Source organism: Mustela putorius, unplaced genomic scaffold, assembly GCF_011764305.1.
Source record: "Mustela putorius furo isolate JIRA1106 unplaced genomic scaffold, ASM1176430v1.1 tig00537227_pilon_pilon_pilon, whole genome shotgun sequence".
Classification (NCBI taxonomy): Eukaryota; Metazoa; Chordata; class Mammalia; order Carnivora; family Mustelidae; genus Mustela; species Mustela putorius.
This window is the reverse complement of record NW_025422368.1, coordinates 17,096,678-17,124,605: the sequence shown is the minus strand read 5'-3', so window position 1 is coordinate 17,124,605 and position 27,928 is coordinate 17,096,678. Positions and strand designations below refer to the sequence as shown.

The following is a 27,928-nucleotide window of genomic DNA, read 5'->3' as shown; positions in this document are numbered from 1 at the left end:
TCCGACTGTTCCACTAACTGGCTGTCACCCATCTCTCTCCTTCTCCTTAGGGCCTCCATATTCCCTGATACACAGATTGAAATTAGTTAGTAATTTCAGTTAATAACCCTACAATGACCTCTAAGTGTTTGAGTGAAAGGAAGATTTGCACGTCTCTCACTTTAAATCAAAAACTAGAAATTATTAAGTTCAGTGAGGAAGGCACGTTAAAAGCCAAGAAAGGCTGATAGCCAGCCCTCTTGCACCAAACAGTTGGCCCAATTGTGAATGCAAAGGAAAAGTTTCTAAGGAAATAGAAAGTACACTCTAGTGAACACACAAGGGTAAGAGTGAAACAGCCAGGACACCTGGGTGACTCACTGGGTTAAGCGTCTGATCGTGATCCTGGGGTCCTGGGGTTGAGTCCACAGAATGGGGCTCCACACTCAACGGGGAGTCTGCTGTGCCCTCGCTCTCTGTCCTTCTCCCCAGCCAGCTCCCATCCCCTCACCGCCTCCTGCTCGTGCTTGATCTCTAGCTTGCTCTCTCTCTCAAGTAAATAAATAAAATCTTAAAAAAAAATAGTGAAACAACCTTATTGCTGATATGGAGAAAGTTTCAGTGGTTTGGAAAGATGATCAAACAAGCTATAATATTCCCTTAAGCCAAAGCCAAAATCACAGCAGGACCCAGACTCTCCTCAACCATGTGAAGTCTGAGAGAAGTGAGGAAGCTGCAGAAAAAAATTGTGAAGCTAGCAGTTCATAATGTTTAAGGAAAGAAGCTGTTTCCATAACATAGAAGTGCAAGGTGAAGCACCTTTAAAAAAAAAAAAAATTATTTGAGAGAGAAAGTGCATGCAGGGTGAGGTGGAAGGGCAAAGAGGGGGAGAGAAAGTCTTCAACAGACCGTTCACTGAGGGCGGAGCCTAAGTGGGCTTAATCTCCCAACCCTGCAATCAGGACCTGAGCCGAAATCAAGAGTGGGATGTTTAACTGACTGCACCACTCAGGCGTCCCTCAAGTTGAAGCACTTTTAAAGATATCTATATGTCTATAGATATATATCTACATATCTATAGATAGATCTACATATCTATCTATATATCTACATATCTACACATCTATCTATAGAAATATACATATATACATATGTATCTATCTATATATTTTTAATTTGTTTTATTTTTATTAGAGAGAGTGCATGCAAGTTGGGAAGGAGGGGGAAGAGAGAGAGAGTGAATCTCAAGTAGACTGCACACCTAGCGTGAAGCATGATACAGGGTTTGATCTTATGACCCTGAGATAGTGACCTGAGCCAAAATCCGGAGTCAGGTGCTCAACCGACTGAGCCACCCACGCACCCCTAGGTGAAGTACTTTGTAGAAGCTACAGCAAGTTACCTAGAAGATCTTGCTAAGATCATTAATGAAGGTGGCTACACTAAACAACAGATTTGCAATGTAGACCAAGCAGCTTTATATTAGAAGAAGATGCCATCTAGGACTCTCACAAGTAGAGAGGAGAAGCCAATGCCTGGCCTCAAAAAACAAGCTCTTTTTTTAGGAGCTACTGCAGCTGGGACTCTAAGTTGAAGCCAATGCTCACTGACCATTTCCAAAACCCTAGGGCTCGTAAGAATTATGCTAAATCTATTTTGCCTGTGCTCTATCGAGGGAGCAACAAACCCTGGATGACAGCACATTTGTTTGCAACATGGTTTACAGAATTATTTAGCCCAGTGTTGAGACCCACTCCTCGGAAGAAAAAGATACCTATCAAAATATTACTGTTTGTTGACAGTGCACCTAGTCACCAAGAAATCAGATGCAGACATACAACGAAATCAAAGTTGTTTTTAGGCTTACTATCACAATATCCATCCTGCAGCCCAAGGATCAATGAGTAATTCTGACTTTCAAGTCTTACTATTTAAGAAATACATTGCTTTGGCAGTACATGTACTAAAATTGGAACCACACAGAGATTAGCATGGCCTCTGTGCAAGGACGACACGCAAATTCATGAAACGATTTACAGTTTTTATAAGTCGGTAATAAAAGGTCCAGCAGAAGTATAGTCGATGATACTGTAATAGCGTTGTCTGGTGACAGATGCCAGCTACACTTGTGATGAGCATAGCATAATGAATAAACTTGTGGAATCAATGTTATATACCTGAAAATAAGGTAACATTGTGCATCGACTACACACAGTCAATTTTAAAAAAATTTAAAAAAAGAATACATTGCACAAGGCTATACCTTCCTTAGATAGTAATTCCTCTGATGGATTTGGGCAAAGTGAATTGAAAAACTTCTAGAAAGGATTCACCATTCTGGGAGCCACACAATAGCAGTCCTGATTCAACGTGCCTGGCTAGCTCAGTTGAAAGAGCAAGCAATTCTTGATCTCGGGATCATGAGTTTGAGCCTCACATTGGGTGTAGAGATTATGTGAATTAATAAAACTAAACTAAACTGAACTAAACTAAAATAAAATAAAGAGCATCCTGATTGACAGGAAGAGGTCAAATATCAACATTAACAGAAGGTAGCAAAAAGTTGATTTCAACCCTCATGGTGACTTTGAGGGATTCAGGACTTCAGTAGAGGAAGCAGCTGCAGCTGTGGTGGAAACAGCCAGAGAACTAGAATTAGAAAGGGAGCCTGAAGTTGGGACTGAATTGCTGCAGTCTCCTGATAAAACTTTAATGCAAGAGCAGTTGCTTCATATGGATGAGCAAAGAAAATGGTTCCTTGAGATGGAATCTATTGCTGGTGAAGAGGCTGTGAAGATTGTAAAAATGACAACAAAGGGGTTGGAATATTGTATCAACTTGGTTGATAAAGAAGCCGCAGGGTTTGGGAGAATTGCTTCCAAACCTGAAAGAAGTTCTCCTGTGAGTAAAATGCTATCAAACAGCGTCACATGCTAAACCGAAATCAATCATGAAAGGAAAAGTTAATCAATAGGGCAAACTTCATTGTCTTATTTTAAGAAACTGCCACACCCCAACCTTCAGCAACCACCACTCTGATCAGTCAGAAGCCACGAACAATAAGGTAAGACCCTCCACCAGGACAAAGATAACCGCTCTCGGAATGCTCAGATGATGGCTAGCATTTTTTAGCAATAAAGTATTTTTAAATTAAGGTATGTACATTGTTGTTTTAGACATAATGCTATTGCATATTTAATAGATTACAGTGTAAGCAGAACTTTTATGTCCACTGAGAAAACAAAACACCCATATTGGACCCACTTTACAACAATATTTACTCTACCTTGGCCGTCTGGAAACTAACCCACCATACCTTTGACGTATGCTTATAAATTCCCTCTTATAGCAGGCTAACTCACTAATCCATGTGTAGATATGAGTTTATGTATGTGTAGTGCTTTATGGTGTGTTTGTGTGTGGTGGATGTGACATAGGTGAGAAGGTAAGAGTAATGGGACCCAGGACTAAAAACCAATACCCAGTGCTTCCGATACACATGTTCAAACATACCAGTGTCCCCTCATGAGTATGAAGGTATTAAGAATGAAGCAGAACAGTTGGGGCATCTGTACTGAGAATTATATCATGATCTCCTGTTTTAAAGTTGTGCCTCAGGAATCAACTTAATGGGTAAAAAATGTAGGCTATTACTATTTGAGTCATTTTTATTTAGTATAAACACAGCTTTTAAAAGAGATGAAGGGGCACCTGGGTGGCTCAGTCGGTTAAGCGGTTAAGGGTCTGCTTTCAGCTCAGGTCATGATCTCAGGGTCCTGGGACAAGTCACAAGTCACGTGTTGGGCTCCTGGTTCAGCAGGGAGTCTGCTCCTCCCTCTCCCCCCCCACTTGCGCGTGCTCTCTCTCTCAAATATAGTAATTGTTTTTAAAAAAAAAATAAAAAAGAGATAGAAATATTCTACATGCATGGACTCCAATGCCTTTACAGAAACATCAAAACTCTAACACTCTCCATCTCGTGGGAATTTTAAGTGTTTAGACCCTCGAATGCTACACGTGTTTTAACTGATGAAGTATCACTTATGAGAATAATAGCCTTCTGTTCGATGCAGGTATTTTGGGTTTGTTTTTGTTTTGTTTTTTTTAAGAGTAAGCCTCTAATCCACTTCATAAGTCACACACGTCTCAGGGAAGTTTGCATTTCCCAACACTGTAATGGCCACAAATAATTCCATTACCCTAATCCTTTATTCTCCTGAAGATGATTCAAATAGAGCTCTGCATCCACAGCTCGTCAACCCAGTGCTACTTCACTTGATCATTAAAAACAACTCTCACACCGAAGAAGACTTCCTCTTTAAGAAGGTCCGCTACAGCCATGAGGGTGTCGATTCTGTGCTCGCCGTCTGTGGAGTCCAGGCCTACATTCTGATCCCAGTCTGGCTCCATCTCCGCGCCACCTTCACCCCTCCCTTCCCTGCTCTGTCTGCCGACCCCATCCGCCAACCACATCGAGCTTTCTTCCTTCTCTAAACCCTGTGTGCCTCCTCACAAGCTGCTCTGGTTTTTCTAGAAAGCCCATCGTTCTACCTCGTTCTTATCATTCTTCATGACTCAGTTCCAATATCCACAGCTCTGAAATCTTTCCTGTGTCCCCATCCCCGGCTAGATCTTTTCTGAATTTCCTCCTCAATACTCATTCCTCCCCTCCTTCCCTCTCTTTCTCTTCCTCCCTCTTTCCTACTTCCCTTTCCACTCAATCACAAAACACTTCTTGAAGCCTGTGGAAGTGTGGCTTGTGAGATGGCGCTGGGAGGTGGGTGGGGGTGGAGAGTAGGGGGAGACTCTGCTCTGGGCCCCATTATTGCCCGAACACATTCTCCAGAACGGAGTCTTTTTTAACCATTTGTAGATAATATAAAATGATTTCAATGTAAGTGAAAAATTCAAGGGGAAGCAGTGTAAAAATATCTTTGGTCAGAATAGGAGATGATATAGGAAAAAAAAAAAAAACATGGTACTTTTTTGTCTGTGCAATCCTTCAGCAACCAGCCTTTTTGCTGACTAACAATGCAGCCCTGCCCCAGGCTGGTTCCAAGATATTACATACATTAATAGGGCTACACCTCGGAGGGCCTATCCAATATGACATGATGAATGGAAAGCTCCTGGGTGATGTCAGATGCTCAGGAAATACAAATTCCACCCCATCACAAAGGTTTAAGTGTGATGAAAGTACTGCTTTGGGAATGTGCCTCTGGTGTGGGTATGTGTTCCTCGAGACTGTTTTGAGGGGAATAGAAGAGTCTTAGCTGAGGCAATAAAGCCTTGAACTGGGCCATTAAAAATGGAAATGGAAAATAAGATATAGTTGAGAGATACCTGAAGAATCAAAGAACTTAAAGACATTGGTAATTAAGAGGATATGGAAGGTTTTTTTTTTCCTGCTCTGTGCTGCTCTATGTCATGAACTTGACTGGTAATCCTACTAGGGATCCAACCTCTCTCCACAGGCTCCATCTACTAATCTTAAGAGTACAATGCTCTTTTGTTCTCCGAATTCCCATAAGCTAGCACCTGATGATGTCTCTTACTTTCTTTTGCACTGATCCTCTCCTAAACCTTCATATAGTCCATTCCATTTTCTATCTCTTGCAGTGCTAGGTATGCTGGAGGAGTCTGACATGCATTGCTGAACCACCACTCCCCAACAGGTACAAAAATCGTATTTTTAGAAAAACAGATCTAGAACATTTCACTTGGTAATTTCTTAAACCTTTTTCACCAGTCTGATTTAGATCAGATATTGAATCTCTTTTCACTCCAATGGCTTGGTTTTCAGCTGCCTTAGTAACTGTCTGACCAGCCATTCTTCTTTTGGAAAGAAAGATCCATTATTTAATACCTTATGTTATTATGTAGGTTTATAATTGTACCTGCCTATTCTGTAGGAATGTTCTACATACATGAAAGAACTCTTCTTTACATGTAGGACTTTTACCAGGCATTTAAAAAAAAAAAAAAAAGTAGATTCCCAAAACAGGGACTAGATAGGTTTGAAAGGTTTGATATGGGAGAGAATGCAGGGCAAAGGAGAACATGGGGTCCTAGAGCCAGGACTCTCAGGAGATGGCCACGGGGCACACCTCGGAAGGAAGAGACGCAGACACCAGAGACAAAGGCGTCAGGCAGAGATGCCACCTTGAGGACTTACTTTCCTATTATTGGATATACCCTCTTTTCCTTTTACACAGAGAGAAAATTTTCAAGAAGAGTTCATTTTTATGAATTCTGGTCTTCAGTATAGCAACTTTGGGAATCGTCAAGAATAGATTTCTTACCCTTTATTTCAAGTTTCTTTACCCTCAGGTGTTCCTTCTATCCTTTGATAATTTAGTCTAATAAAATCTGCCCTGTCCATTAAAACAATAACCCCAAAATAGCATAGTTTATACTTCTTCTAGAACTTAGATGGCAAAGAAAACAGATTTTATGTTTCATTCCTTCCTTCCTTCTTTCATTCTCTCACCATGCACTTATTTAGTGCCTATAATAGGTCTGCCTCTGTTTTAGGGTACTAAGAATACAAATATAAGACATTCTCAAGAAGTTCAAAGTCTAGAGGAAATGCTGTATGAAATGAATAACCACAATGTATTATTCCATACCCACAGAGTGCTGCTATCTGGGGGCACCCAGATTACAAGGGGAGTGATCAGGAAATAGGCAGGATCTGAGTTACATCCAGAACCATAAGGAGCCAGGCAAAACCAGAGCTAGTGGGGATAATGAGAGACAGACAGAGACAGATGGATATAGATAGATGGAAAAAAGGAACGGAGAAAGGGAGAAAGGAAATACACGAATGAATATCTATCATTAAGTGAAGAGGTTCCAAGTGGTCTGTTTGTGTAGGGGTGTGGGGGGACGGTGGTGAGAAAGGGTGGAGGGGAGTAGGATTGGAGTGATAAGCAGAGGTGAAAACGCGGGACTAGGCCACGTGTGCCATCCTAGAAAGTATAAAAACTTGGTGGAATTATGGAAAGGTTACAATCGAGGCAGAGAAAGAATCAGATTTGGTAAGATCATTTTAATGTTCAGAGGACAGTTCTGACTGAGCAAGACCAGAGGTACAGAGATGTGTGCAATGGAGACGGACAGAGGGGTAAAAAGTTAAGGCCCGTTGGGGAAGTTGCAATACAATGTGGGACTCGGGGGCGGGGGTTGAAAATAAGCACAACTTACAGGTTTGTAAGGGGTAGGACTTCAGTTCGAGGAGATGGTCAGGAGTAGACAGTAGGGGGGAGCTAATACATTAGGTTTTGAGAAGAGTTTGGGATGCCCAAGAGGTTGCTAGAAATATATGCAGATCTCGATAGAGTTCAGGATAGAGGACAGTTCTGAAGAAAAAACTTGGGGAATCACGAAGATATGAGTGTAGTAAACGGGCTTCCTTGAAAGAGTGCCCAGGCTTGGAGAAGGGTTACCGAAGGCGACCTGTCTGAGCATGCAGAAAAGGAGCACACGGAGAAGACTGAGACAGCTTGAGAGGGGAGTGGAAAACCGGAAGAGGCTGGTGCCCTGGAAACCGAGAGAAGAGAGAACTTCACAGAGAGTGCTGTCAAATCTGTCCAAAGGTTCAGTAACATGAGGACGGAATAAATATCTGCTTCGGATGTAGCAAAAAGGCAGTCATCGGTCCCTTTGTGAGGACAACACTTCCACAAAATGGTGGGGATGGAAGCCAAAGTACGGCAGAGTGATGAGAGACTGGGGAGGGGGAGGGTGCCTCAAGAAACACGGGGGCACGGAGATGGAGGAAGAGAAGAATGCCAGTTGTCAGAGGATGTGGCATCAGAGTTCCGTTCCTGCTAAAATCACTTTGTGAAAATCGTGCCAAGCACAAATCCTCGAACGTAGCAGGCGTTTAATAAATTTTAAATTAGCCACTTAAAGGCCTTCTTCCATAAATAATGACCTCATACATTTTCTTCTTTATAAGTATGTCCACAGTGACAAAGATCTGCATTCTGTAAGAAATGTGAGAAGTCTCAGGCTCAGTTTTGTTTTATAAAAACTATTTCCTGGAGGACCTCAGTGGCTCAGTCAGTTAAGCATCTGACTCCTGATATCAGCTCAGGTCATGACCTCAGGTTTGTGAGGTCAAGCCCTATCCCACCACCCTCCCATCCCAATCAGGCTCTGTGCTCACCAGGAAGTCTGTTTGAGATTCTCTCTCTCCCTCTCCTCCCTCACACCGCCTGGATGCCCCCTCTTTCTCTCTCAAATAAACAAATCTTTAAAAATTTCCTGCTTCAGGATTAGATGATCCTAACATCTTTTATCACCAGTGTCTGAGCAATCAATGAGCAGACAGCACAAAGTCACTTAAAGGGATGATAAGCAGTAACAACTTCCATTAAGCAACTTTAGAAATAAAACAAAAGTCATGTATTTAATGTTTTACCATAACAATACTACATCATTATTTCTGGAGTTACTGATTTAATAATCAATTTCTCAACCTTTCTCGTAGTAACTTCCTCAGTTCATGAAATTTGTACTCCAGCATTAAACCTGAGTAAGACTGGGGCACCTGGGTGGCTCAGTGGGTTAAAGCCTCTGCCTTCGGCTCAGGTCATGATCTCAGGGTCCTGGGTTCGAGTCCTGCATTGGGCTCTCTGCTCAGCAGGGAGCCTGCTTCCTACTCTCTCTCTCTGCCTACTCATGATCTCTCTGTCAAATAAATAAAATCTTAAAAAAACAACAACAAAAAAAAACCAAAAAAAAAAAACCCGAGTAAAACTTAGGTTCTAAAGATCAGATTGGTCGTGCCAGAAAGTCAAGTATGAGAGGCAAAAGAAGGACTTCAAGAATCTGGTTACTTTAATTATTCAGTACTGCCAAAAAAATTCTCTCCAAATCACTGCTGCTAGCATCAAAAAGTAAAAGCGTCAGGCATCAAAGCGACACCTGGGGATTAAGCTGCCTTTGCTTACTTAGGTCTCCAGCTCTCCATCATTTTACAATAGTTATCAAAATAGCAGGTAAAGTTCACTCTTAGCACCAGCAATACGCATTTTTTTCTTTTTTACCTTCCTTCAGTTTGAGGAATGATTGAGACAAGGCATGCAATTAACCATTTCTTGGTCTACATTCGAGTAAGCGCTCATTCAGAGCAGATTCTCACACAGCCAAGGGGTGGCCATGCCTTCAGCCAGCATCTAATTTGGAACAGATGGACTCAATGTCACATTTCCCCGCAAAGCTGCCACAGGAACAGGTAGTTTGGCTCCTGTCCCTGAGGTAAATAGGCTAATCTGTCAATTAGGCAGCTGCCTGAGAAGTCATTGTTTTCATCGCTTCTCTCTGGAAGCCTTTCTCGGCAGCCCCAGAAGTGCCAGCTCACCCTGAAGGGCTGCGGGAACAGAATGTGCTGGCACAGGCCATCCTGTCAACCGCGAGGGGACTCACCCGAGCTGGGAGTCGGTGAAAGTGCTTCTGTCCAGGAGCAGGTTCCCACTCCCAGCGGCTGCCACTTGGCCGGCCGTCATGTGCGTCCTCCTCCCCCCTGCATCCACAGTGACACTGGGCCCGGCTTCCCTCACCATGCGGGTGCTGCGGAAGGAGCTCTGGTGCCAGGAGTGAGAGGCCCTGTTCTGATTGACCACCTGCAGGGGTGCCAGTGGCCGGAGGTGCCCAGGGACAGGCCCCGAAGTCAGACAGTTCTCTTTCTCCAAGAGGTTTCCCATGCTGTGACTGGTCCCGGGCCTGGGGTACGTGAGCACCACTGAGTTGACAGGGGCATTGTCGAACATGGTGTCACTCCCAGACCCATACTGGTGCTGTCTGTGGTAGGTGTCATAGTGGCGATGTCTGCTCATGGCCCCGGAGGGATTGAAACCAACGATTTCTGAGCGAGCATATCGAGGCGGCAGAAGGAGGGTGGATCTCCTGCTGTCTTGGTGCCGCAAAGTGTGCCCAGCCTGGCTTCTCTGACCATACTGGTAATCACTGTGTGAGTAATGAATCCTCTCAGGGCTGCTGTCTGGAGAAATCTCAAGTCTCCTCAGAGGCTGCCTCAAGGATCTTTCTTCTACTGACTTCTGTGAACTGTACTGTGCTGTTCCTCTCCCCCAGCGACTTTCGTAAGTGGCAGGGGTGCCTGTCTGCAGAGAAACAAAGTTTAAATGTGGCATAAGTCAGTTTTCATCTTTGTTAAAGACCAAGGATCCAGGACTATTACATAAGGTGTCCATTTCTCTGTCTCACATGAAGATGTTGGCTACTTTTCTTTAAAAAAAAAAAAAGGGTTGACTAGTTGTTTGTACTAGGATTTGATACTATTTAAAGTTCCCAGTTTTAGAGTGCCTGGGTGGTTCAGTCAGTTAAGCATCTGCCTTCAGCTCAGGTCATGATGCCAGGGTCCTGGAATGGAGCCCCACATCAGGATCTTTGCTCATCGAGGAGCCTGCTTCTTTTTCCTTCTTCCTTCCCTCCCATATTTGTGTTTCCTCTTCATCTCTCTCTCTCAATAAATAAATCTTTAAAAAAAATAAAGTGCCAAATTTTCCCTGGTGTCCACACAACATCAATCTTCATATAATCAGTTTAGGGAATGGCAATATTTGAGAAAGGTAAACATTAAAAAATAATCTATGGAAGGGGCGCCTGGCTCACTCAGTTGGTGGAGCATGTGACTCTTGATCTCAGGGTCATGAGTTCAAGCCCCACGTTTGACACAGAGCTTACTTAAAAAAAAAAAGAAAAAAGGTAAAAAAAATTAAGATCTACAAAATTAAAAAAAAACTATGAAAGTTTAAAAATGTTTTCATGGTAATCTGATAACTAGGGTTATTCCTTGGTATCCTACCTTTAGCATGTCATAGGTTTTAATACCAGGTGAACGCCCACCAGCATAGTCACTTTCAACCAAGTGTAGGTTATAGACATACTCAGGAACACTGCTGGTTCGGTGAAGATTTCCTGCAATCAAGCATATAGTAAAATATTAAGTGGGACAATCAGTAGTTAAAGATTACATAATGGATTTAAGTAATTAAGACCAATAACAAGTATCAGGTTTATATTAGTGTTTTTAAATGCTTAATTAATATCACCCTTGGATATGGGAAAGGACCAAATGTTATCACAACAGTCTTTATGAGATTTCAAAATAAAAGTTGAATTAAGAATAAAAACGTATTTTTAAAAATACTAGTTAAATTTTTTTGTAAGAGAAAGGAAGAATAAGGACAGACAGTTTTCACAAAGATCCAAAAATGGGGGCACCTGGGTGGCTCAGTGGGTTAAGCGCCTGCCTTTAGCTCAGGTCATGATCCCAGGGTCCTGAGCTTGAGTCCCACACCCAGCTCCCCCTCAGCAGACAGCCTGGTTCTCCCTCTCCTCCCTGCTCTTTTGCCTCTCGCTATCTCTGTCTCTCTCTCTCAAATAAATAAATAAAATCTTTTAAAAACAACAACAACAACAAACCCCAAAGATCCAAAAATGTTTGTTATGAAACTGAGGAATTTGGGAGTCATTTATTGGCTCAGGTGGTCCATTGCATAAACATTCCATTTCTTGGGGCACCTGGATGGCTCAGTGGGTTAAAGCCTCTCTGCCTTCTGCTCAGGTAGTGATTCCAGGGTCTGCGGGGCGGGCTCTCTGCTCAGCAGGGAGCCTGCTTACCCCCCTCTCTCTCTGTTTGCCTCTCTACTTGTGATCTCTGTCAAATAAATAAATAAAAATCTTTAAAAAAGCAAAAAACAAAAAACATTCTGTTTCTTAAGTCGGAGGAAAGAGAACTCTATTTCTGGGGTGGAAATTCTGAAGTTTTCTGAGAAGGGTGTAGGTACATAAATATAATAGGGACAAACAGAATCGTGACTCAATACTAGTAGATAAGATAGCCTGTAAAAACAGCAAGGTGGTTCAGTGCAGTCAAAGAAAACATCCACTTGAAAGGGGCCAAGCCTGGGGTTGAGGTTCTTGGCACCGTGAGTTAGGTAGGGCATGAAACCATTCTCTCCACTGCGAATGAGTGCTTGTGTGGAATTACCAGGCTCGATCTTATTCTGGTGGTCTAATCCAGCCCACTCCCCTACAAACACTGAGTAGGAGGCAGTGTTTCCTGCTCAGCTCTGTGGGTCTACAGGGACTCTCAATGGATGCATGTCTCTTAAAACAGCCCTTCTCTGAGGAGAGGGGGGTAGGAGACAGTGCTGTGACCCTCTTCGACTTTTTTACCCTTCTCTCAGCTTTCTGTTTGTTCTCCTTTTATAATCTCCCACCGCCTCACCAAAAACAAAACAAAACCTAATCAAAATAATCACAGATCTCAGGGTACCTGGGTGGCTTAGTCCGTTGGGGGTCTGCCTTTGGCTCAGGTCATGATCCTGGAGTCTTGGGATTGAGCACACCGGGCTCCCTGCTCAGTGGGGTGTGTGCTTTTCCCTCTCCCTCTGCTCCCCATCCCCACTCAGGCGCGCGCTCTCTCTCTCAGGTAGATAAATGAAATCTTAAAAAAATAATAATAATAATCACAGATTTCCAAAACCTAGGTAATTTCTGGTTCCCTGATTTTAATCAAAATTTCTTTCTCTTTTAAAAATCAGAGGGAAAAATACTCAATGAACTCTCCTAGGTTTCAGACTGGTGAAGGATGTGGAGAATAGAACAACACAGGTGTCCCTTTCCAACACAATTGGAATATACCGACATACTCTCCCAGCAAGACTGCTATAAAGTCAAAATTTCAAAGGCTAACAATAGAGTCACATTTTTTTTTTTTACAGAATCACATATTTTGAGGGGGAGGGGAGATGACTGTTGCCAGAGGACTAAAAAGTATGAATCCACCGAAATTATGTTTGTACATGTGTCTTATTTCCTGAAGCCAAACAACATGGCTGGTAAACAGCTTTGGGCCTCAAAGGGTCCTGGGGGTAGGTAGGCTTGTAACTGTAACCTTTCTATAGACCAGGGAAGTTGAGGTAAGCCAGGTACCTCCTGTTTTAACAGGGGCCGGATTTCTCCATAAGGGCAGGCAAAAATGTCAGGTAGCCTTATGTTTTAACCTCAGTGACAGAGAACCTCCAAACGGAATGAGGGAAATGAGGGAAAGGAATTCTTGACAACCTCGGAACAAAGGCCTTACAGATTCAAATCTCCATATCCACCTGGGGCTCTGGCCTTTAGCCGGCTGCTCTCAGCCATCCTTCCCATCCTTTCGTCACCCAGACTCCTCACCCCAGGCTATCAGAACAGAGGGCAGCAGGCCACACCTCCTGGTGGAGAAAATGAGGCCAGCTGGGCAGAGCTAGGGGACATCCTGGCTCTCATACTGAAGGGTCTGGGGACTAGGGTGCTCTCAGCACTGGAGGTGTAGAAATCAAATTACCGTAACTCAAAAAAGTCATTTTAGAATTTTAGATTATATGAAAACTGAATATATAAGTCAGGGACAATCTAGAATGGGAAAATACTAATAACACATGTGGACAGTAGCTAGAACTATTAATTCCGGTTTCAGGGCTGATGATGTAAGGGCACAGTTTTAAAAACCATGTAAATTTTTTTCCTGGGCCACTCTAGCCCATCAGCAGCAGCAGTATTAAGGACTACCCCTCCCCTACTTTCATTGCAAACATTCAGGGACAGTTAATAGGGGACTACTTCCATTTTGAAGCTGAGATTTCTGCAAGGATTTTCTACATGTGCAAGAATCTTTGGAAAAGATCCAGCTAAACAACGTATCTTATCAAAATAGCTCATCAGTGAGTTTTATAATCAGGCTTATTGAAGTAAAATGTTTAACTCACATTGTTGCTGGGGGCTGTAAGGCTTTTTAAAGCAACTTACATGAACTCCTTGTATCTCAATATTACTTTTCTTTAAGGAGTTCAATTATTTTATATGTTTCTTTCCAATATTCTGTGATGCAGAGCCAGCTCCTATCATCTCCTTTATAAACAGGGAAACTTAATTACTTGCTTTAGATTGCAAAGCAATTTTGTATCACATTTGAACTCTGGGTTCCTCATTTCCACTGGTCTCTGCTGTTTGACTGCATTGTAGTCTTTCTGGAACTGCCATTTACCAAAGCTCTGGTGGGATCATTATCACAGGTTTTGATTGGAAAACCAAAAACAATCATTCTCTTTCCTCTAGAATCTTCATCTGGGCAACTCCAAATACTCTGTAACTATTAATTTTTTATTTGCTGACATAAGTCCTTATAAGGAAATTTATCCCTCAGTTTTCAGATGAATGAATTGAGACCAGTTTACTGGTTCCCAAAATAACTACAACACAGTTGGGAACAAGGAATAAAATAAGCTTGGATCTTTAAATCACAGACTCTCTTCCTGTGCGGCAAAGCCTGTACCTCCTGGTACTTAGCTTGCAGGTTTCACTGGTTAAAAGGCCAGGCTCAAACAACAAGCAATGCATACTGATTTGCCTAGGCAGTCATGAATTTGCCGTCAGTACAGTGGCTTAAAGATGAATTAGCAGGTGTATTCTAAGCAGCTTATTCTTAGCAGCTGTATTCTAAGATTTTATGTTTTTAAAGATTTTATTTATTTGGTCGGGAGGAGAGGACAGAGGGAGGAGAAGCTGACTCCCCACTGAGCAGAGAGCCTGATGTGGGCCTTGATCCCAGGACCCTAGATCATGACCTAAGCCAAAGGGAGACACTTAACTGACTGAGCCATCCAGGTGCCCTTGTAGTCTAAGATTTTAAAGAAATTTTGAACTGGGTGGAATTTAAAAAAAAAAAATATATATATATATATATATATAAATCATATATCTATTTAATGATATAATTTTATATATTATATAATTAATAATAATTAACTTAATTAAATTATATGTATATCAGGATGGAAACATATCTTTAAGACAAGTCATTTTCTGTTCAGAGGAATAAATAAATAATAACTAAACATGTAATAACTCAGCCATGCCCTTCTTCAAAAACAGAAAAAGAAAGCAAACAAAAGTAAGCATAGCATACTTACAGGCACAGCCTGCTTTAAATAAACTAACATGAAAATTCAGACTTTCTAACATGGAAAATTAGGGTATCATTATATTTCAAAGAAGTTGTTCTCATCACAAAATGAGGCAGGTTTCCTCCTAAACAGAAGAAATCTGTGGACTTGGCTTGGAGCCTCTACTACACTACTTTCTGTGTGCCTAGACAAATCACTTATATGCCTCAGTTTCCCATAATTCTAGTTACTAACAAAGTTGCTGAGAGAGGTTTACCTGAGAAAGCCTATATTCAAATGCTTTCAAAATTGTAAAGCTATATGCAAAAATGAGATACTGTTTTTTAGAATTTGGGTTATGAAAATTCGTTTTTTACCCTTTCTCATGAAGTAATCTGTTCAAAAAAGAGGAATAGAGTGCATGCTTTAATTTACACTGTGTTTTACTGCAGAATTTTTATTCTGGTTAATTTACCAGTGATCTTGAATTTAACTTTCTCTGGTTATTTGTGATTGACCCAGCTACTGAGGATCACAATGGCAGTACTGCGGTTTTCCCAGCCATTCATTTCATTTACACAGTGTGCAAATGTGCTTCTTGTGTCTCTTAAAGAAGGTGATGATTTATAGGAACTATTTCAAATTAATATTAATTGGGCAACATTACCCATACCTTTCCGTCTAAGAATGCCAGAGACATTTTATAAGAGAAAGGAAGACTGTAGTTACAGAACAACTTTAAACTCCACCTTCTCAAATAAAAAGCAATTACGGTCAAAGCAATGATAGAGTAGGGGTGGGGTGATGGGGGTTGATTGTTATGGTGGAAGGATTCCAAACTGCTCAGAAGACTGCAAAGGTGTAGAACCTTCAGGATAATGTAATTTTCTCTCTTTCCTGATCCAAACGTGAATCTGAATGATAGGACTCGCTAAGTAGCTGTGAGGGGAAAAATATCTTGGTTTCTGGTTATGTATGCCAGTCTTGTCCAAAAAAATGGATTATTGTTAGGATTAAAAATAAACTGACTTCCGGGGCGCCTGGGTGGCTCAGTGGGTTAAGCCGCTGCCTTCTGCTCAGGTCATGATCTCAGGGTCCTGGGATCAAGTCCTGCATCAGCCTCTCTGCTCGGCAGGGAGCCTGCTTCCCTCTCTCTCTCTCTCTCTCTGCCTGCCTATCCATCTACTTGTGATTTCTCTCTGTCAAATAAATAAATAAAATCTTTAAAAATAAATAAATAAACTGACTTCCATAATCAGTTTTTTGTTTGGGCGTTTTGTGAGCAGATTTATTACTTAATTGGTTAAATTTAATACACTTATAAAATCAAACTGACAAGCCTCTGTGACTCTTAGCTATATCTGAGCATGTTTTAAAAAATCAACTACAGCTGCCCTTATAGTAAATAGATGATTGAGAACGGCTAAACAAGCAAACAAAACCTTTATATAATTTGCTTCTATTAGAATAGCATTCGAATTTAAAAAAAAAAAATATAATTTCTCTCAAGCTTCTAGTACTTTCTGCGAACGGTTAAAAAACTGATTTGGTTCACCCTAGGCTCTAAGATGAGAATTTGTAGAGCTGGAAAGAGAAGAAATTCCCATGAAAACAGGTATGGTTAGACGTATACATAGACATCAGCAGGCATTCACTGCTGATATTCATTTAAATGCTACACTTAATTGTGCTGCCGGTCACAAGATGTTGCCTTCACAGTGTAGGCTGACAATGGTCTTTTTGTGGGAAGAGAGCCCAGAAGTCTAAGAGCTATCATCTTCTTTTACTTGGCCTTTCTGCAGAAACCTCTGGGAATAGTAGTTCTCTTTCTTCACATACCTTAAGAAGATTTAACTCCTTCCTTAAGAGTAAAATTGGGGGTATGTTATTACAGGTGAGAAAGGGCATCCTGAAACCTACTAGAAGAAATCTGTATAGGGAAATTCATATTTAAATGGCTCCTTAAAGTCATTTACTAACAAAAGTAGGAGCTTAAAACATGAATTACATTAGGACCCATCAAGAACCGTACAACAGGACTCAGGAATGAGTGAAGGATTTTTCTTTGCCTGTGTGTGCCTATGACACAAGGCTTATTTCCCTGGATTTACATTAAAAACAGCAACAATAACAACTTCTTTTATCTTTTAACTTCTGTTCTTACTTTCTAAGAAAAATGACCAGATATTTGTGGAAACCACAATTCTACAGCATGTATAGGTGTAGAACTCAGGTAGGTACTTGCTGAGGCTGGAAAATGAATGAAATTTGTTTAAAGACTATGGCAAAGATATATTTCAAAGTAGGTCGAAGTCTACTCATGCTCCTGCTGATTGAAAAATTAACAAAAACTGTGCAATGCTGCTTATTGAGACCAGGTAACACAACTTACGTCATTGACTATGAGAAACAAGTGGTATATTGGATATACGGTTGGAAAGGCTGAGCTGGGACTTTCTTACAAAGCTGACATTCCAGGAATCGGAACTGGGGAAATAGTGGGAAGGTGAATATGCCAGGGACAGAACCACTGTCCTCACACGATGGGCCACACGTGCCATGTACCACTGTGCAACTAGTCTGGGGCTACTCTCCCTCACACCAGATACCAGTCAGCTACTGGAAGGCCTTATTTTCATTTTTTCCCCCAATTTTTTAAAATAGATTTTATTTTTTACACAGAGAGAGACAGACACAGAGAGAGCACAAGCAGGGGGAGCACCAGAAGGAAAGGGAGAAGCAGGCTCCCAGGTGAGCAGGGAGCCTGATGTGGGACTCGATCCTAGGACCCCAGAATCATGGCCCCAGCCAAAGGTAGATGTTAAACCACTGAGCCACCCAGGTGCCCCAAGGAAGGCCTTATTTTTCAGAAGCCTCCCCAAGCAGCTTCAAGTTATCCTCCGATAGATCCGTTTATGGCATGTGGGAGATCATCCTCAAATTACTGCTCAAGATAACCACAAAAATACATATTAAAAAGGACCCAAATACTGCAGGAGTCTATAGCATGCATTTCATTTGAGTAGCCGGAATATGTCATCATAGAATATGTGATTTTAAGCACACTGACGAAGTCCTATGTTGATCCATCCTGGAAATTTCTAAATCTATCCGTTCCTGTCACGTGTCTCCTTACTTTGGCATTCCTACCAATTCATTTGCTGAGATATCTGATAAGGACTTTAGAACTGCAATGACAAATATCACATTATACTCACAATGGTCAAAAAAGATGAATTTACAGAACTCACAAACTTAATTATTTTTCTTTTAAAAATTCACTACAGGTTTTTGTAATGAGTCTCAAGTCATTATTTCCTCCTCCTCCCTCTCAGGTACCAGGACTAATCTCTTCCCTCCCAACTCATTCAGAGCTGCTGTCCCTTCTCCTTTAAAATCCGCCTTGCACCAAGTCTTCCAGATGTATTTTCAGAAATCCCCTGCATTTTTCACATTTCTCTCTTACTAAAACATCTTCTGCGACTTGCAAATCTCCAGTCTTTAACTTGCATTCAAGATCTCTCTCTACCCTCTGAGATAGTGTCTATCCAATACCACTTTACTGAGTTTTGAGGGGGCGGAGAAGAGGCTAACCAGGCCAGGAGAAGGGAGGAATGAGGGTGGCAGGAATAGGAACACCAAGTAAGATAAGTCCCACATGTTTGTTTGGTGGGGGCGTAGGAGTAGGGGTGATAAGATGAAGTTTGAGAAGTTGCAGGCATCACACCATGGAGAACTTGGAATGTCATGCTGAATGAGAATTTTACTCGTAGTGGAATAGCTACGTCAATAGCAGCAAGGAACTGAAGGAATTCAAATCAAGAAATGATGCAGTGAGACTTCAGAAAGTTGACTCCAGTAGTAAGGCGAGGAATGAGTCGGAGTGAGGCCAGATTCAAGCAGGCAGAGTTTGTCTTATCTTCTAGGCATCCTGACATAAAGAATCATATTTGTACTACTGCTTCTAGCAGAGCCCTGCATCAGCACTTCACAAGTTTATTGTTAAGTAGGCATATGTCCTTATCCATTTGAAATATCCCAGTTACACCAATTCAGTGTGCACGGAGTGCTTCGGGCCCACATCCATCCTGTGGATCACCACAGTGGAGTCAAAATGGGAGGACGGCAGTCCTACACTTTGCTCTTGCCTTGGTGTGGATGGAAGGTGTTCAAATATTTTTCTCCTGTGTCTGTTATTCTGGGAATATAGAAAAAAATTTCTGGGAATAGAGAAAAAATTTCCTTCCCTCTCATGTAGGCAGACTCTCTCTTCTTGAATGAGTAGACAGGATATGTTCCTTTTAGCAAGGTTGATTCTACATCTGGATGCTGAATATTTATTGTTATTCTCTTATCTGTATGCCTTAAGTATGAACCTGTAATATTTTGGTGGTTTATAAGTTCCTATTATCTGTCAAGAAAAGTTCCCATTTGTTTTCCTCCATCAGAGATAAAGGTAACAGTACAATAATTCTGATGTGGTCCTCCTTATGCCCACTCTATGGATGTATTAGGGAGATTCAAGATTTAGTGGGAATAATTCATTAAGCTTCCAATAAGCAATGTTTTCTCTTGGAAATCAAGAGATTTCAGTACTTTGATCATGGGATTAACAGTGCTAAGCCTAAATCTGATTATTCTAAGAATATAAGTAAATGGATTCCTCTTCTTTTTTCCTTAAAGATTTTTTAAATTTATTTATTTGACAGAGACAGACACAGCAAGAGAGGGAACACAAGCAAGGGGAGTGGGAGACGGAGAAGCAGGCTTCCTGCTGAGCAAGCAGCCCATGGGGCTCAATCCCAGAACCCTTCCCTGAGAGGAAGGCAGATGCTTAATGACTAAGCCACCCAGGCGCCCCAAGTATGCGGATTCTTCTAATAGTAATGGCAAATTGCGTTTTCAAATGCTCAAGGCTTTATTCCTTCAAAATATGCATTTCTATCTAAGTCAACATATTGGGTTCTCTACCTCATTTTAAGCACTTAAGAACATAACAACTCTTTTTATGTTCAATATCCAATCACCACTAATGACATTACACAAAAGTTATAAAATAGATTTTTAAATATTTCTATTGTAACAGGATCTGAAATTCTGTTATTCCTACCATAAGAAGTCAAGAAAGCAAGATGGTTCACCCTAATACAAAGATTTTCTCCTCGTTTTTTTTTTTTTTTTTACTCCCACTTGCAACGCTGCCTTCTACTGTTTATTTCCCTAGGAGAAGTATGGTTTACATCTTCACACATTTGCGTACACGCACAAAATAGAGTCCAGCATTTGTCTAAGAACTGTATAATTTTAAATTCTTGGATATCATCTGAGATGGACACAAATGATCATTTACAGGACTTATTAATCAAGTCTGGTTTATATACTCCAGAAGTTCTAGCAACATATTTGTTATATTTCATTATAGTCATAGATAGGTTGCCAATAACATGTTTATTTTCTTAGAAAAGAAAAAATAGGGTGCTTGGGTGGCTCAGTTGGTTAAGTGATTGCTTTTGTCTCAGGTCATGATCCTGGAATCCCAGGATCCAGTCCCGCATCAGGCACCCTGGTCAGCAGGGAGTCTGCTTCTCCCTCTGACCCTCCACTTCATCAGGTCTCTCTCTCTCTCTCCCTCTCAAATAAATAAAATCTTTAAAAGAAGAAAAAAGAAAGCTTTTATTGACCAGACCAGAAATTCAATTTTAGTATAAAATCAGTTAACTATATCTGAAGATAAAATAATGCATAAATGTATATATCCTTATTTTAATACATGAGAACATAAGTTTTAAAGCCAGTAACCAAAACAGCACTTTAGAAGAATGAGCCAATGTAAACAATACCACGAATACGTAAGTCAGATGAATTCCCCTCTGTTCCCATCACTGGAACCCCTAGCTTAGGGCATAGATAACATTAAAGGAGCCTCTTAAAAAACCTAAATAACAGTCTTCTCTTGAAAGGAATGCCTTGCATTTTATCTGTGGCACACAGAGCATTAAATTTTTATAATCAAAATCAAATATTGTTATAGTTTCACTAATTCTGAAAGATTTCTACTACACTCTCACTCAAGACCTTATGCATAAAGGATGTGTTCTCACTCTTTCTAAGGGTGTGTGGAATATAGTTTTTGTAACCATATTTTGCTAACACTCTATTTCTTTTTATTAAGTATAATCAGAAGAATTTCTAAAAAACAAAACAAAGGACACCTGGGTGGCTTAGTTGGTTAAGCTTCTGCCTTTGGCTCAGGTCATAATCCCAAGGTCCTGGGACGGATGGGGCTCCCTGCTTAGTGGAGAGCCTGCTTTTCCCTCTCCCTCTGCTGCTCCCCCTGCTTGTGCATGCTCACGCTCTCTCTCAAATAAATAAAATCTTTATTAAAAAAAAAAAATCGGGGCGCCTGGGTGGCTCAATGGGTTAAGCCTCTGCCGTCAGCTCAGGTCATGGTCTCAGGGTCGTGGGATAGAGCCCCGCATCAGGTTCTCTGCTCAGCGGGGAGGCTGCTTCCCCCCCACCTCTCTCTGCCTACTTATGATCTCTCTCTGTCAAATTAATAAATAAAATCTTAAAAAAAAAACACAAAACTAAACTAAAAACCTATACTTTTTCTGTACTCACTGTAATTGATCTGCTAGACATTAAACAAAAAGTAGCCCATGGGCAATATTAGGCAGACATGGAGGTACATTAAATCAGGTAGCGCTAGTGACTACATTCAGAGCAGCCTGGGCACATCTCTACCACCCCACCATCTGGCTCTTTTGCCCGCGCTGCCCCCCCCCCCCCCCCCCCCGCGACTCCTGATCCCTCCCACTTTCTGAAGGACTAGCCACCTTGCTCCCAGAACTGCTTCATTCCTGGAATTCCTTTTTGGCCAACAAATAATGCATACAGGATTCGAACAGCTTCCCCACCCCTCACTCTGCTCTCCCCAATAACACCTATTAACAATAACCTTTCTTGCTTCCTTAACCAATTTTCAGTTCCTTCTCCAGAATTTCCTCTGTTCACAGATACTCAAAACATCTCGGCCAGGGAAACGAAGTAAATGATGTGCTTCAAGTTTTTATGGTGGATTTCCAAAGAAGTTGCAAATTTTATTAGGATATTGTTCACTGTGTTTTACAAGTATTACATAAAACAATTTAAAACAGGACTTTCTTCCCCATTCAAGCACCTGGGGGAACTGTGTGTTAAGTATAGTAGTACTTTCAAAGTAAGTGTAATAAATAGGATATGGACACTTTTTAAATTTTTTCATTTGCTAATACTTGCAGTTCTTAAATATCTCTCTGTTTTGTTTATAAAGTAATTTTTTTAAATTCCCTACAATATACTCACTCATTTCACAATGCTGCTACATACCTCTGACCCCACTGTCCTCTAACCCACCCCCTCACACAAGGCACTTCCAAGAGTTACAGCCAACTTTAAAATGCTCTGCACAGTTTAAAACAGCAACAAAGGTTAGAATGATTTACAATGAAAACCACCCACCCATACACTGAGGTATTCAAGGCCCTAGCAGGATATTTATCAACAAATCAGCCTCATTTATCACATCTCTGTTTTCAGCCGATTATCTGTTGCCCCAATCTTGCAGGTATGTCAACAATTCAGAATTCTCCAGGGCTCTGGGACTAACAGCAGTTAACACCGGGGCCCTTTCTTCCCAGACTTTTCTTGTGTTGATACAGGACCCTTTCCAGACCAGCCCTACTCCAACAACTGCTGGTCTGTTCCAACTTTAGAAAAATGATAGTAATACGGAAATAATAAAAACAATACTCACAACCATCACAAGCCCCCAGGCCTTTCCAAAGAACTTTAATTAACAAACACGAACCACCCTCGGTAATTGTTTCATGGCATGTTAATGTTAAATTCCTTTGAAGCCGATTTCCTTTTTAAGTCTCAGAAAGCTGAGGCTTTGGAGTAAGTAGGTGTTGTTAGCGGCCTTATCTCTCTGCCTGACTTGCACTTCTGTGTAGGCTGCTGAGTGTATTTCGGCTTGCGGGAAGCTCCTGCTGTAATCAAAATATTTCAAACACTTTGTTTCTTAGTAAGCAAAACCATTCAAGAAGTTGCCCTAAGCATTCGAGCAGAAGCACCAAGACATTGTTTGTCCCTACCACACCATTCTCTGAACTAGGGAATATTCCCGCTGCTCTCTTCCTAGAATGGTCGGTCTTCCTTCAGCCACCAACCCCTCTCCAGTCCTACTGAATTTTCGGGATTTAAAATCCAGTTCCTCTAAGAAGCTTTTCAAAATTCCCTTCCGCTAGTAGTCTAACTCGTACTTCTAAACTCCATAATGTGTTAGCTGCTCGTCTTTGGGTTGCTTGCTATTTTTTATGTGAGAACACTGTTTTTTAGAGATTTCCTTCTTAGACATTAAACTTCTTGCCTACAAGCAAGTACAAGTCTTTAATGCAGCCCCTGCACAGTCCCCTGCATGAAGACCAGACTCATTGGATAGTTCTTGAAGTCCTCAAGCAATATGAATTTGCCATGTTATAGGAAGGACAGATCATGGTGCGTTTGGGGCAAAGAAACCAATAAATACTGAGAGAGTGATGCATTCTTTTTATGCAACTGTTTTAAGGATTTAATGAAATGCAAACATATGAAGATTTTAGAACAGTCTTAAGCACACAGTGGATGTTCAGCAAGATGATCCCTTTCCTTTTGTTGATTTTCCCCACTCATTGAATAGTGGCTGTCCAGTTGCTCTTCTGGTTAGCCATTTTCAGAGGGTAAGAAATAACATTTAATGTGCATCCCGTGTCCCCCAAGCACAATGCCCTCATTTGATTTCAGCTTAACACTGAATCTGCAAAGATTAACAGGGTGCAGTGACGCCACTCATCAAAAATTAGCCTCAGTTGTCACACTCTCAAATGCAAATTTAGGTTCTTTTTTTTTCCTTGTACTGTGGCAGTCTGGTGTTGTCTAGACCTCCCTACTCACAGAACTACCTCAATTTTACTTAGAGGAAAGTGAGAAGAGACCAGGGAGACCTAAGGGTCTAATAATAATCCCACTTTGTATTAATAACCAAAAAGCTTAACAATATAACTGATAAGTGGTTTAAAAATTCAGGCTCGGTGGTTTTAATATCAATTCTTCTACTTATTTGAGTGTTAACTGCTTAGTTTCCCCGTCTGTAAAATGGAGATTAAAACACCTAAGACAAAAGTTTTTTTTTTTTTTTTTTTTTGAGAATTTACTGATACAATGAATGCAAACTACATAGTTCAATTCTTGGCACACAGTAGTGAATTGTATTAACTGCGATTACTAAATATTTTCTCTTTACCTTTCAAGTATGTAAATATTGACTGCCTGATTCTTTCACAAACTGAAAACAATATAGCCTCCCAGGGTATGCTGGGTTTTTTCCCTAATGGGTTCTACATTTGCTATCGCCCAAGTTAGGCCCTCAAGAAAGAGTTCAACAAGGCAGGAAACAGATATCCCAACTTAATCGTTCAATTAGTTTTCTCTTCTCTTTTCTGTAATAAGCCTATAATGTTTTTATAATAAAGAAAATAAATCAAACTACTAATAAAAGAGTTACTACTTTGATTCTCTGACTTTTAGCAAAGGAGAAAGTGATAATGTCATGTTCTCTAATTTTCGCAGCTGGTTTACCATCTTCCCTTCCATCTCCCCCATAAATGACTAATATAGTGCTATTGTTTTTTGAACCCCTTTCACTTCCATGTTTAATTTTTTTTGAGAGACCAGGGCTGTGCCCAAGAGGACGTCGCTCGCCTTAGCAAGGCGGCCAAGGCTGCTGCTGGCGCGGCCAAAGTCCCCTTCCTCCTCCGCAGGATGGTGTAGTTGTTCCCTGGCCCAGAGCCTCCTACTCAATTTTTTTCACTTCCTAGACCAACCACTCTCTCCGTACACAGGGTGGAGCGCCCTGAAATACCTGGGCGAGGCACCACAATCGCAATTTACAGGTTGTAAAAGGGAGGGCCAGTACTTTCAGGTTTTCTCTTTCAAAAAATTCATAGAGAGGTATGGATTCTTAAAAATCTAATAAAAGCTAGGAGCATTCTCCTCCAGGAAAAAAATGAGCATACCCGTTTTCTGCACAGAATCTCAAAGTGTTTATAGACTCCCAGAGCCTCCAGATGAAGTCCACGATTCTAGTGGTGGGGGTTGGGGAAGGAGATTAAGGAAGGGGTGAAAATCTTGTATTGAAATCTTTCATATTTATATAAATATATGTAGATGCGTATACGAAGAAGCTGAGAAAGAGGTTATTTTAAAAGAGTGCTTTCCCGAAGTAAGTGGGTCTGAGTCTGGAGGGACTGCGAGCAACAGGTGGGCAGAACACCAGGTCCCGCGCCCTCAGAAAGCAGCGAGTCGAAGCAACAGGGCGCTGAGAATGAGGAAGGGGAAGGGATAAGGGTGGGATGGGGGCGTTGCGGGGTGTGGCTGGGCTCTACTCACCGTTGCCCACCAAGCTGCGGCCCTTCCGGGCCAGGGTCTGCTGCACCTGCTCCTGGATCCGCAGGCTCTTGGCCGCCTGGCCGCTGCGGCTGCTGCTCCCCGCCAGCTTCAGCTTGGCCTCAGAGGGCAGAGCCAGGCTGGAGCTGTCCAGCTGCCCCAGGATCTGCTGGCCCAGGACTGTCCGGATGTAGCCGCACTCAGTCGGAGAGCCGGGGGCTGCCATGGGGCCGGAGGGGGCGACGAAGCCGCCTGCCTGCTGGGAGACCTGCGGACGAAGCTGCCGCGGAGCCCGGGGCACTGGCGCGAGCCCCGCCCCGCCGCCCAGGCCCCGCCTCCAGCCCCGCCTCCCTCGCGCTTGGTAAGAGGCCGGGGCCGGGGAGAGCGCGGCCTCGAGAGCAGAGGCCCAGATTTCCCCCCAACCGCACCTCTACCCACCCGGGCAGGGGGCACGGCTCCGGCCAGGCACGCGCACTCGGCCTAGGAGCGGGGGCGGGGCCGGCCGCGCGCAGACACCTGGCGGGTTGGACGCCCTGCGGGGAAGATGGGTGCGAGGCGCAGTCCGCCCGGGGCCGCGCAAACCCACCTAGTCACCTCGGATTCCGCCCGCCGGGGCCGCGCCCGGCTCTGGTTGCAGCACTCGGCGTCCGCGCCGCTCTGGCAGAGGATGTGATTTCCGCTTAATTGCAGAAGCAGCCGCCCTCTAGGCAGGTGCGCCCTGGAGAGTCACTTATGATCCTGGGCTAAGATTTGCTTGTGGGATCCCCAAGTGAGCAGTTTATCTGGTTAGGCAGCCTCTGCCAGACTGTTCAACATTTCATGGTTTTCCTGGACCCGAGGGTGAGAAAGGTCAGGCAGGAAGGGCAGTAGGAGGGAAAGGTGCCAAGAAGATGATGTGTGTGAAATAAAAGACGTTTTAAAGGTTTTTTTCCCTCTCCGTACAACTTCAGGGGCTCTGTACTTTTTGCACAGATGCAGTCCCAGAAACATATGTTCTTCCTCATTCAGAGCTTCTGTTTTCTCTTGTAAATACACAAATTGTACCCAGTACACTCTTGCTCACCCACTCCCTTACGAACACGCCCACAGAGAGAAACTCCAATAAGAGCTCTAGAGAAGAGCATGCTTTTAGTAGGTGATACTGTTTCACAGCCCTGCTAACGTTGATTAAGTCTGTTTATGATGGGGTTTTTGTAGAGGGCCCATGGAAGTGGCCTCTGACTTTCCATTGTATCCTCCACAACTTATATTTATCTTGCTATTAATTATGTTTCACGCGCGGTTGACTACTGAGAACTTGAGAGCCAAGCTCAACAGAAAGGGTCCTTGACCTTAAAGTTTACAGCAAGTCACTCGTCCTGATTATCCTCTTTGGACTTGAGAGGCAGAAAGAAAAACATCTATCCCTGGTATTAAGTAAGATAATCTTCCCTTTAATTGCTTGGGTTTGTATGTTCACTTTCCCTCACATCACTCAATTACTGCAAAACTCCATTTGTTCAGGTCTGGAGTGGTTGGAGAACACAGCCTCCCCCTTCTCCTGTGCATACATTTCTACCCTTACACACACACTTCATGCATAGGTACACGTGCTTCCAGGGAGTGAAGAGGGAATCAAGGGGCCCAAAGCCTAGACAGTAGAGTGATGATAGTTCTGTCCGTCTTTCTCAGCTGGCCACAAGTCTAAGGCCTTGGGCAATGTAATGCTTTAGTGAAGTCCTGTGGATGATCTTAATTCCTCACAGCAGGACCGCCCTGAAGTAGATGATACCTTGTGAAGGGCTCAGTTCCACAGCCAGATGTAAACATTCAACCCTGGTGCTGAGATTCAATTGAAAAGACCAGTGAACTGAAGGGAAAGTGGTGATAGAAACTTCCAACATCAGACTCAGTTCCTGTCCTCTCCTTTTTTTCTCCCCCTCTCCCTACTCATGGCCTCTTCTTGCAGCCCTGATAGTGCAGCACTGAAAGACATTTCAGTACCAGCCTTCATAAGACCCACTGAGGTATCCTTGATTTTGTGCCTGGAGAGCCATAATGTACCCGCTTTATCTAGACCCCTCACCAGGGGACTAGAGAGGAATTTTTAAAAATTTATTTATTTGACTGAACCAAACTTCATTTACTTTTTTCCTCTCAAGTTGGTTTTTTTCTTTTTTAAGTTGATGTTGTAGTTCACTATCTTCTTAGGTAGGTACCGATATTGAACTTGTAGAAATCTTGTTATGGGATACACAGGTGATTCGACAGAAAGAAGATGGCTAAAAAGCCTCACTCACTCTGTGGGGGAGGCAGATCTGGGTTCAGATCCGATCTTGCCTTTGTGAATAGTGCAGCCTTCAACAAGTTTCCTTATATTTATTGAGCCTCAATTCTCTTACCTATAAAATGGGAGCAATAAAAGTACCTACCATGAAGTGCAGCTGTGAGGATTAAATAAGAGGTTCATAAGAGTACTTAATAAGTACTTATTTAATGTTCTTTAACAAATATCTTTTGGGATCCAATTTGGATTTCCTCACCTC

General features: G+C 42.2%; 1 protein-coding gene and 1 pseudogene across 1 annotated transcript in view; one reads left to right on the top strand and one right to left on the bottom strand.

The window, feature by feature from the left end:
• The window catches only part of PKP2 (plakophilin 2), a 91,107-nt gene extending 65,093 nt beyond the window's left edge, over window positions 1-26,014 (bottom strand). The window contains exons 1-3 of the mRNA XM_004771822.3: window positions 25,407-26,014; window positions 10,814-10,926; window positions 9,415-10,109 (exon numbers count right to left, since the gene is read on the bottom strand). Of these exons, the coding sequence (XP_004771879.1) occupies window positions 9,415-10,109; window positions 10,814-10,926; window positions 25,407-25,629 (1,031 nt within the window). The 5' untranslated portion in view covers window positions 25,630-26,014. The remainder of the gene's footprint in view (window positions 1-9,414; window positions 10,110-10,813; window positions 10,927-25,406) is intronic.
• Window positions 1,923-2,022, top strand: LOC123390122 (annotated as a pseudogene).
• Window positions 26,015-27,928: the final 1,914 nt, after the last annotated feature.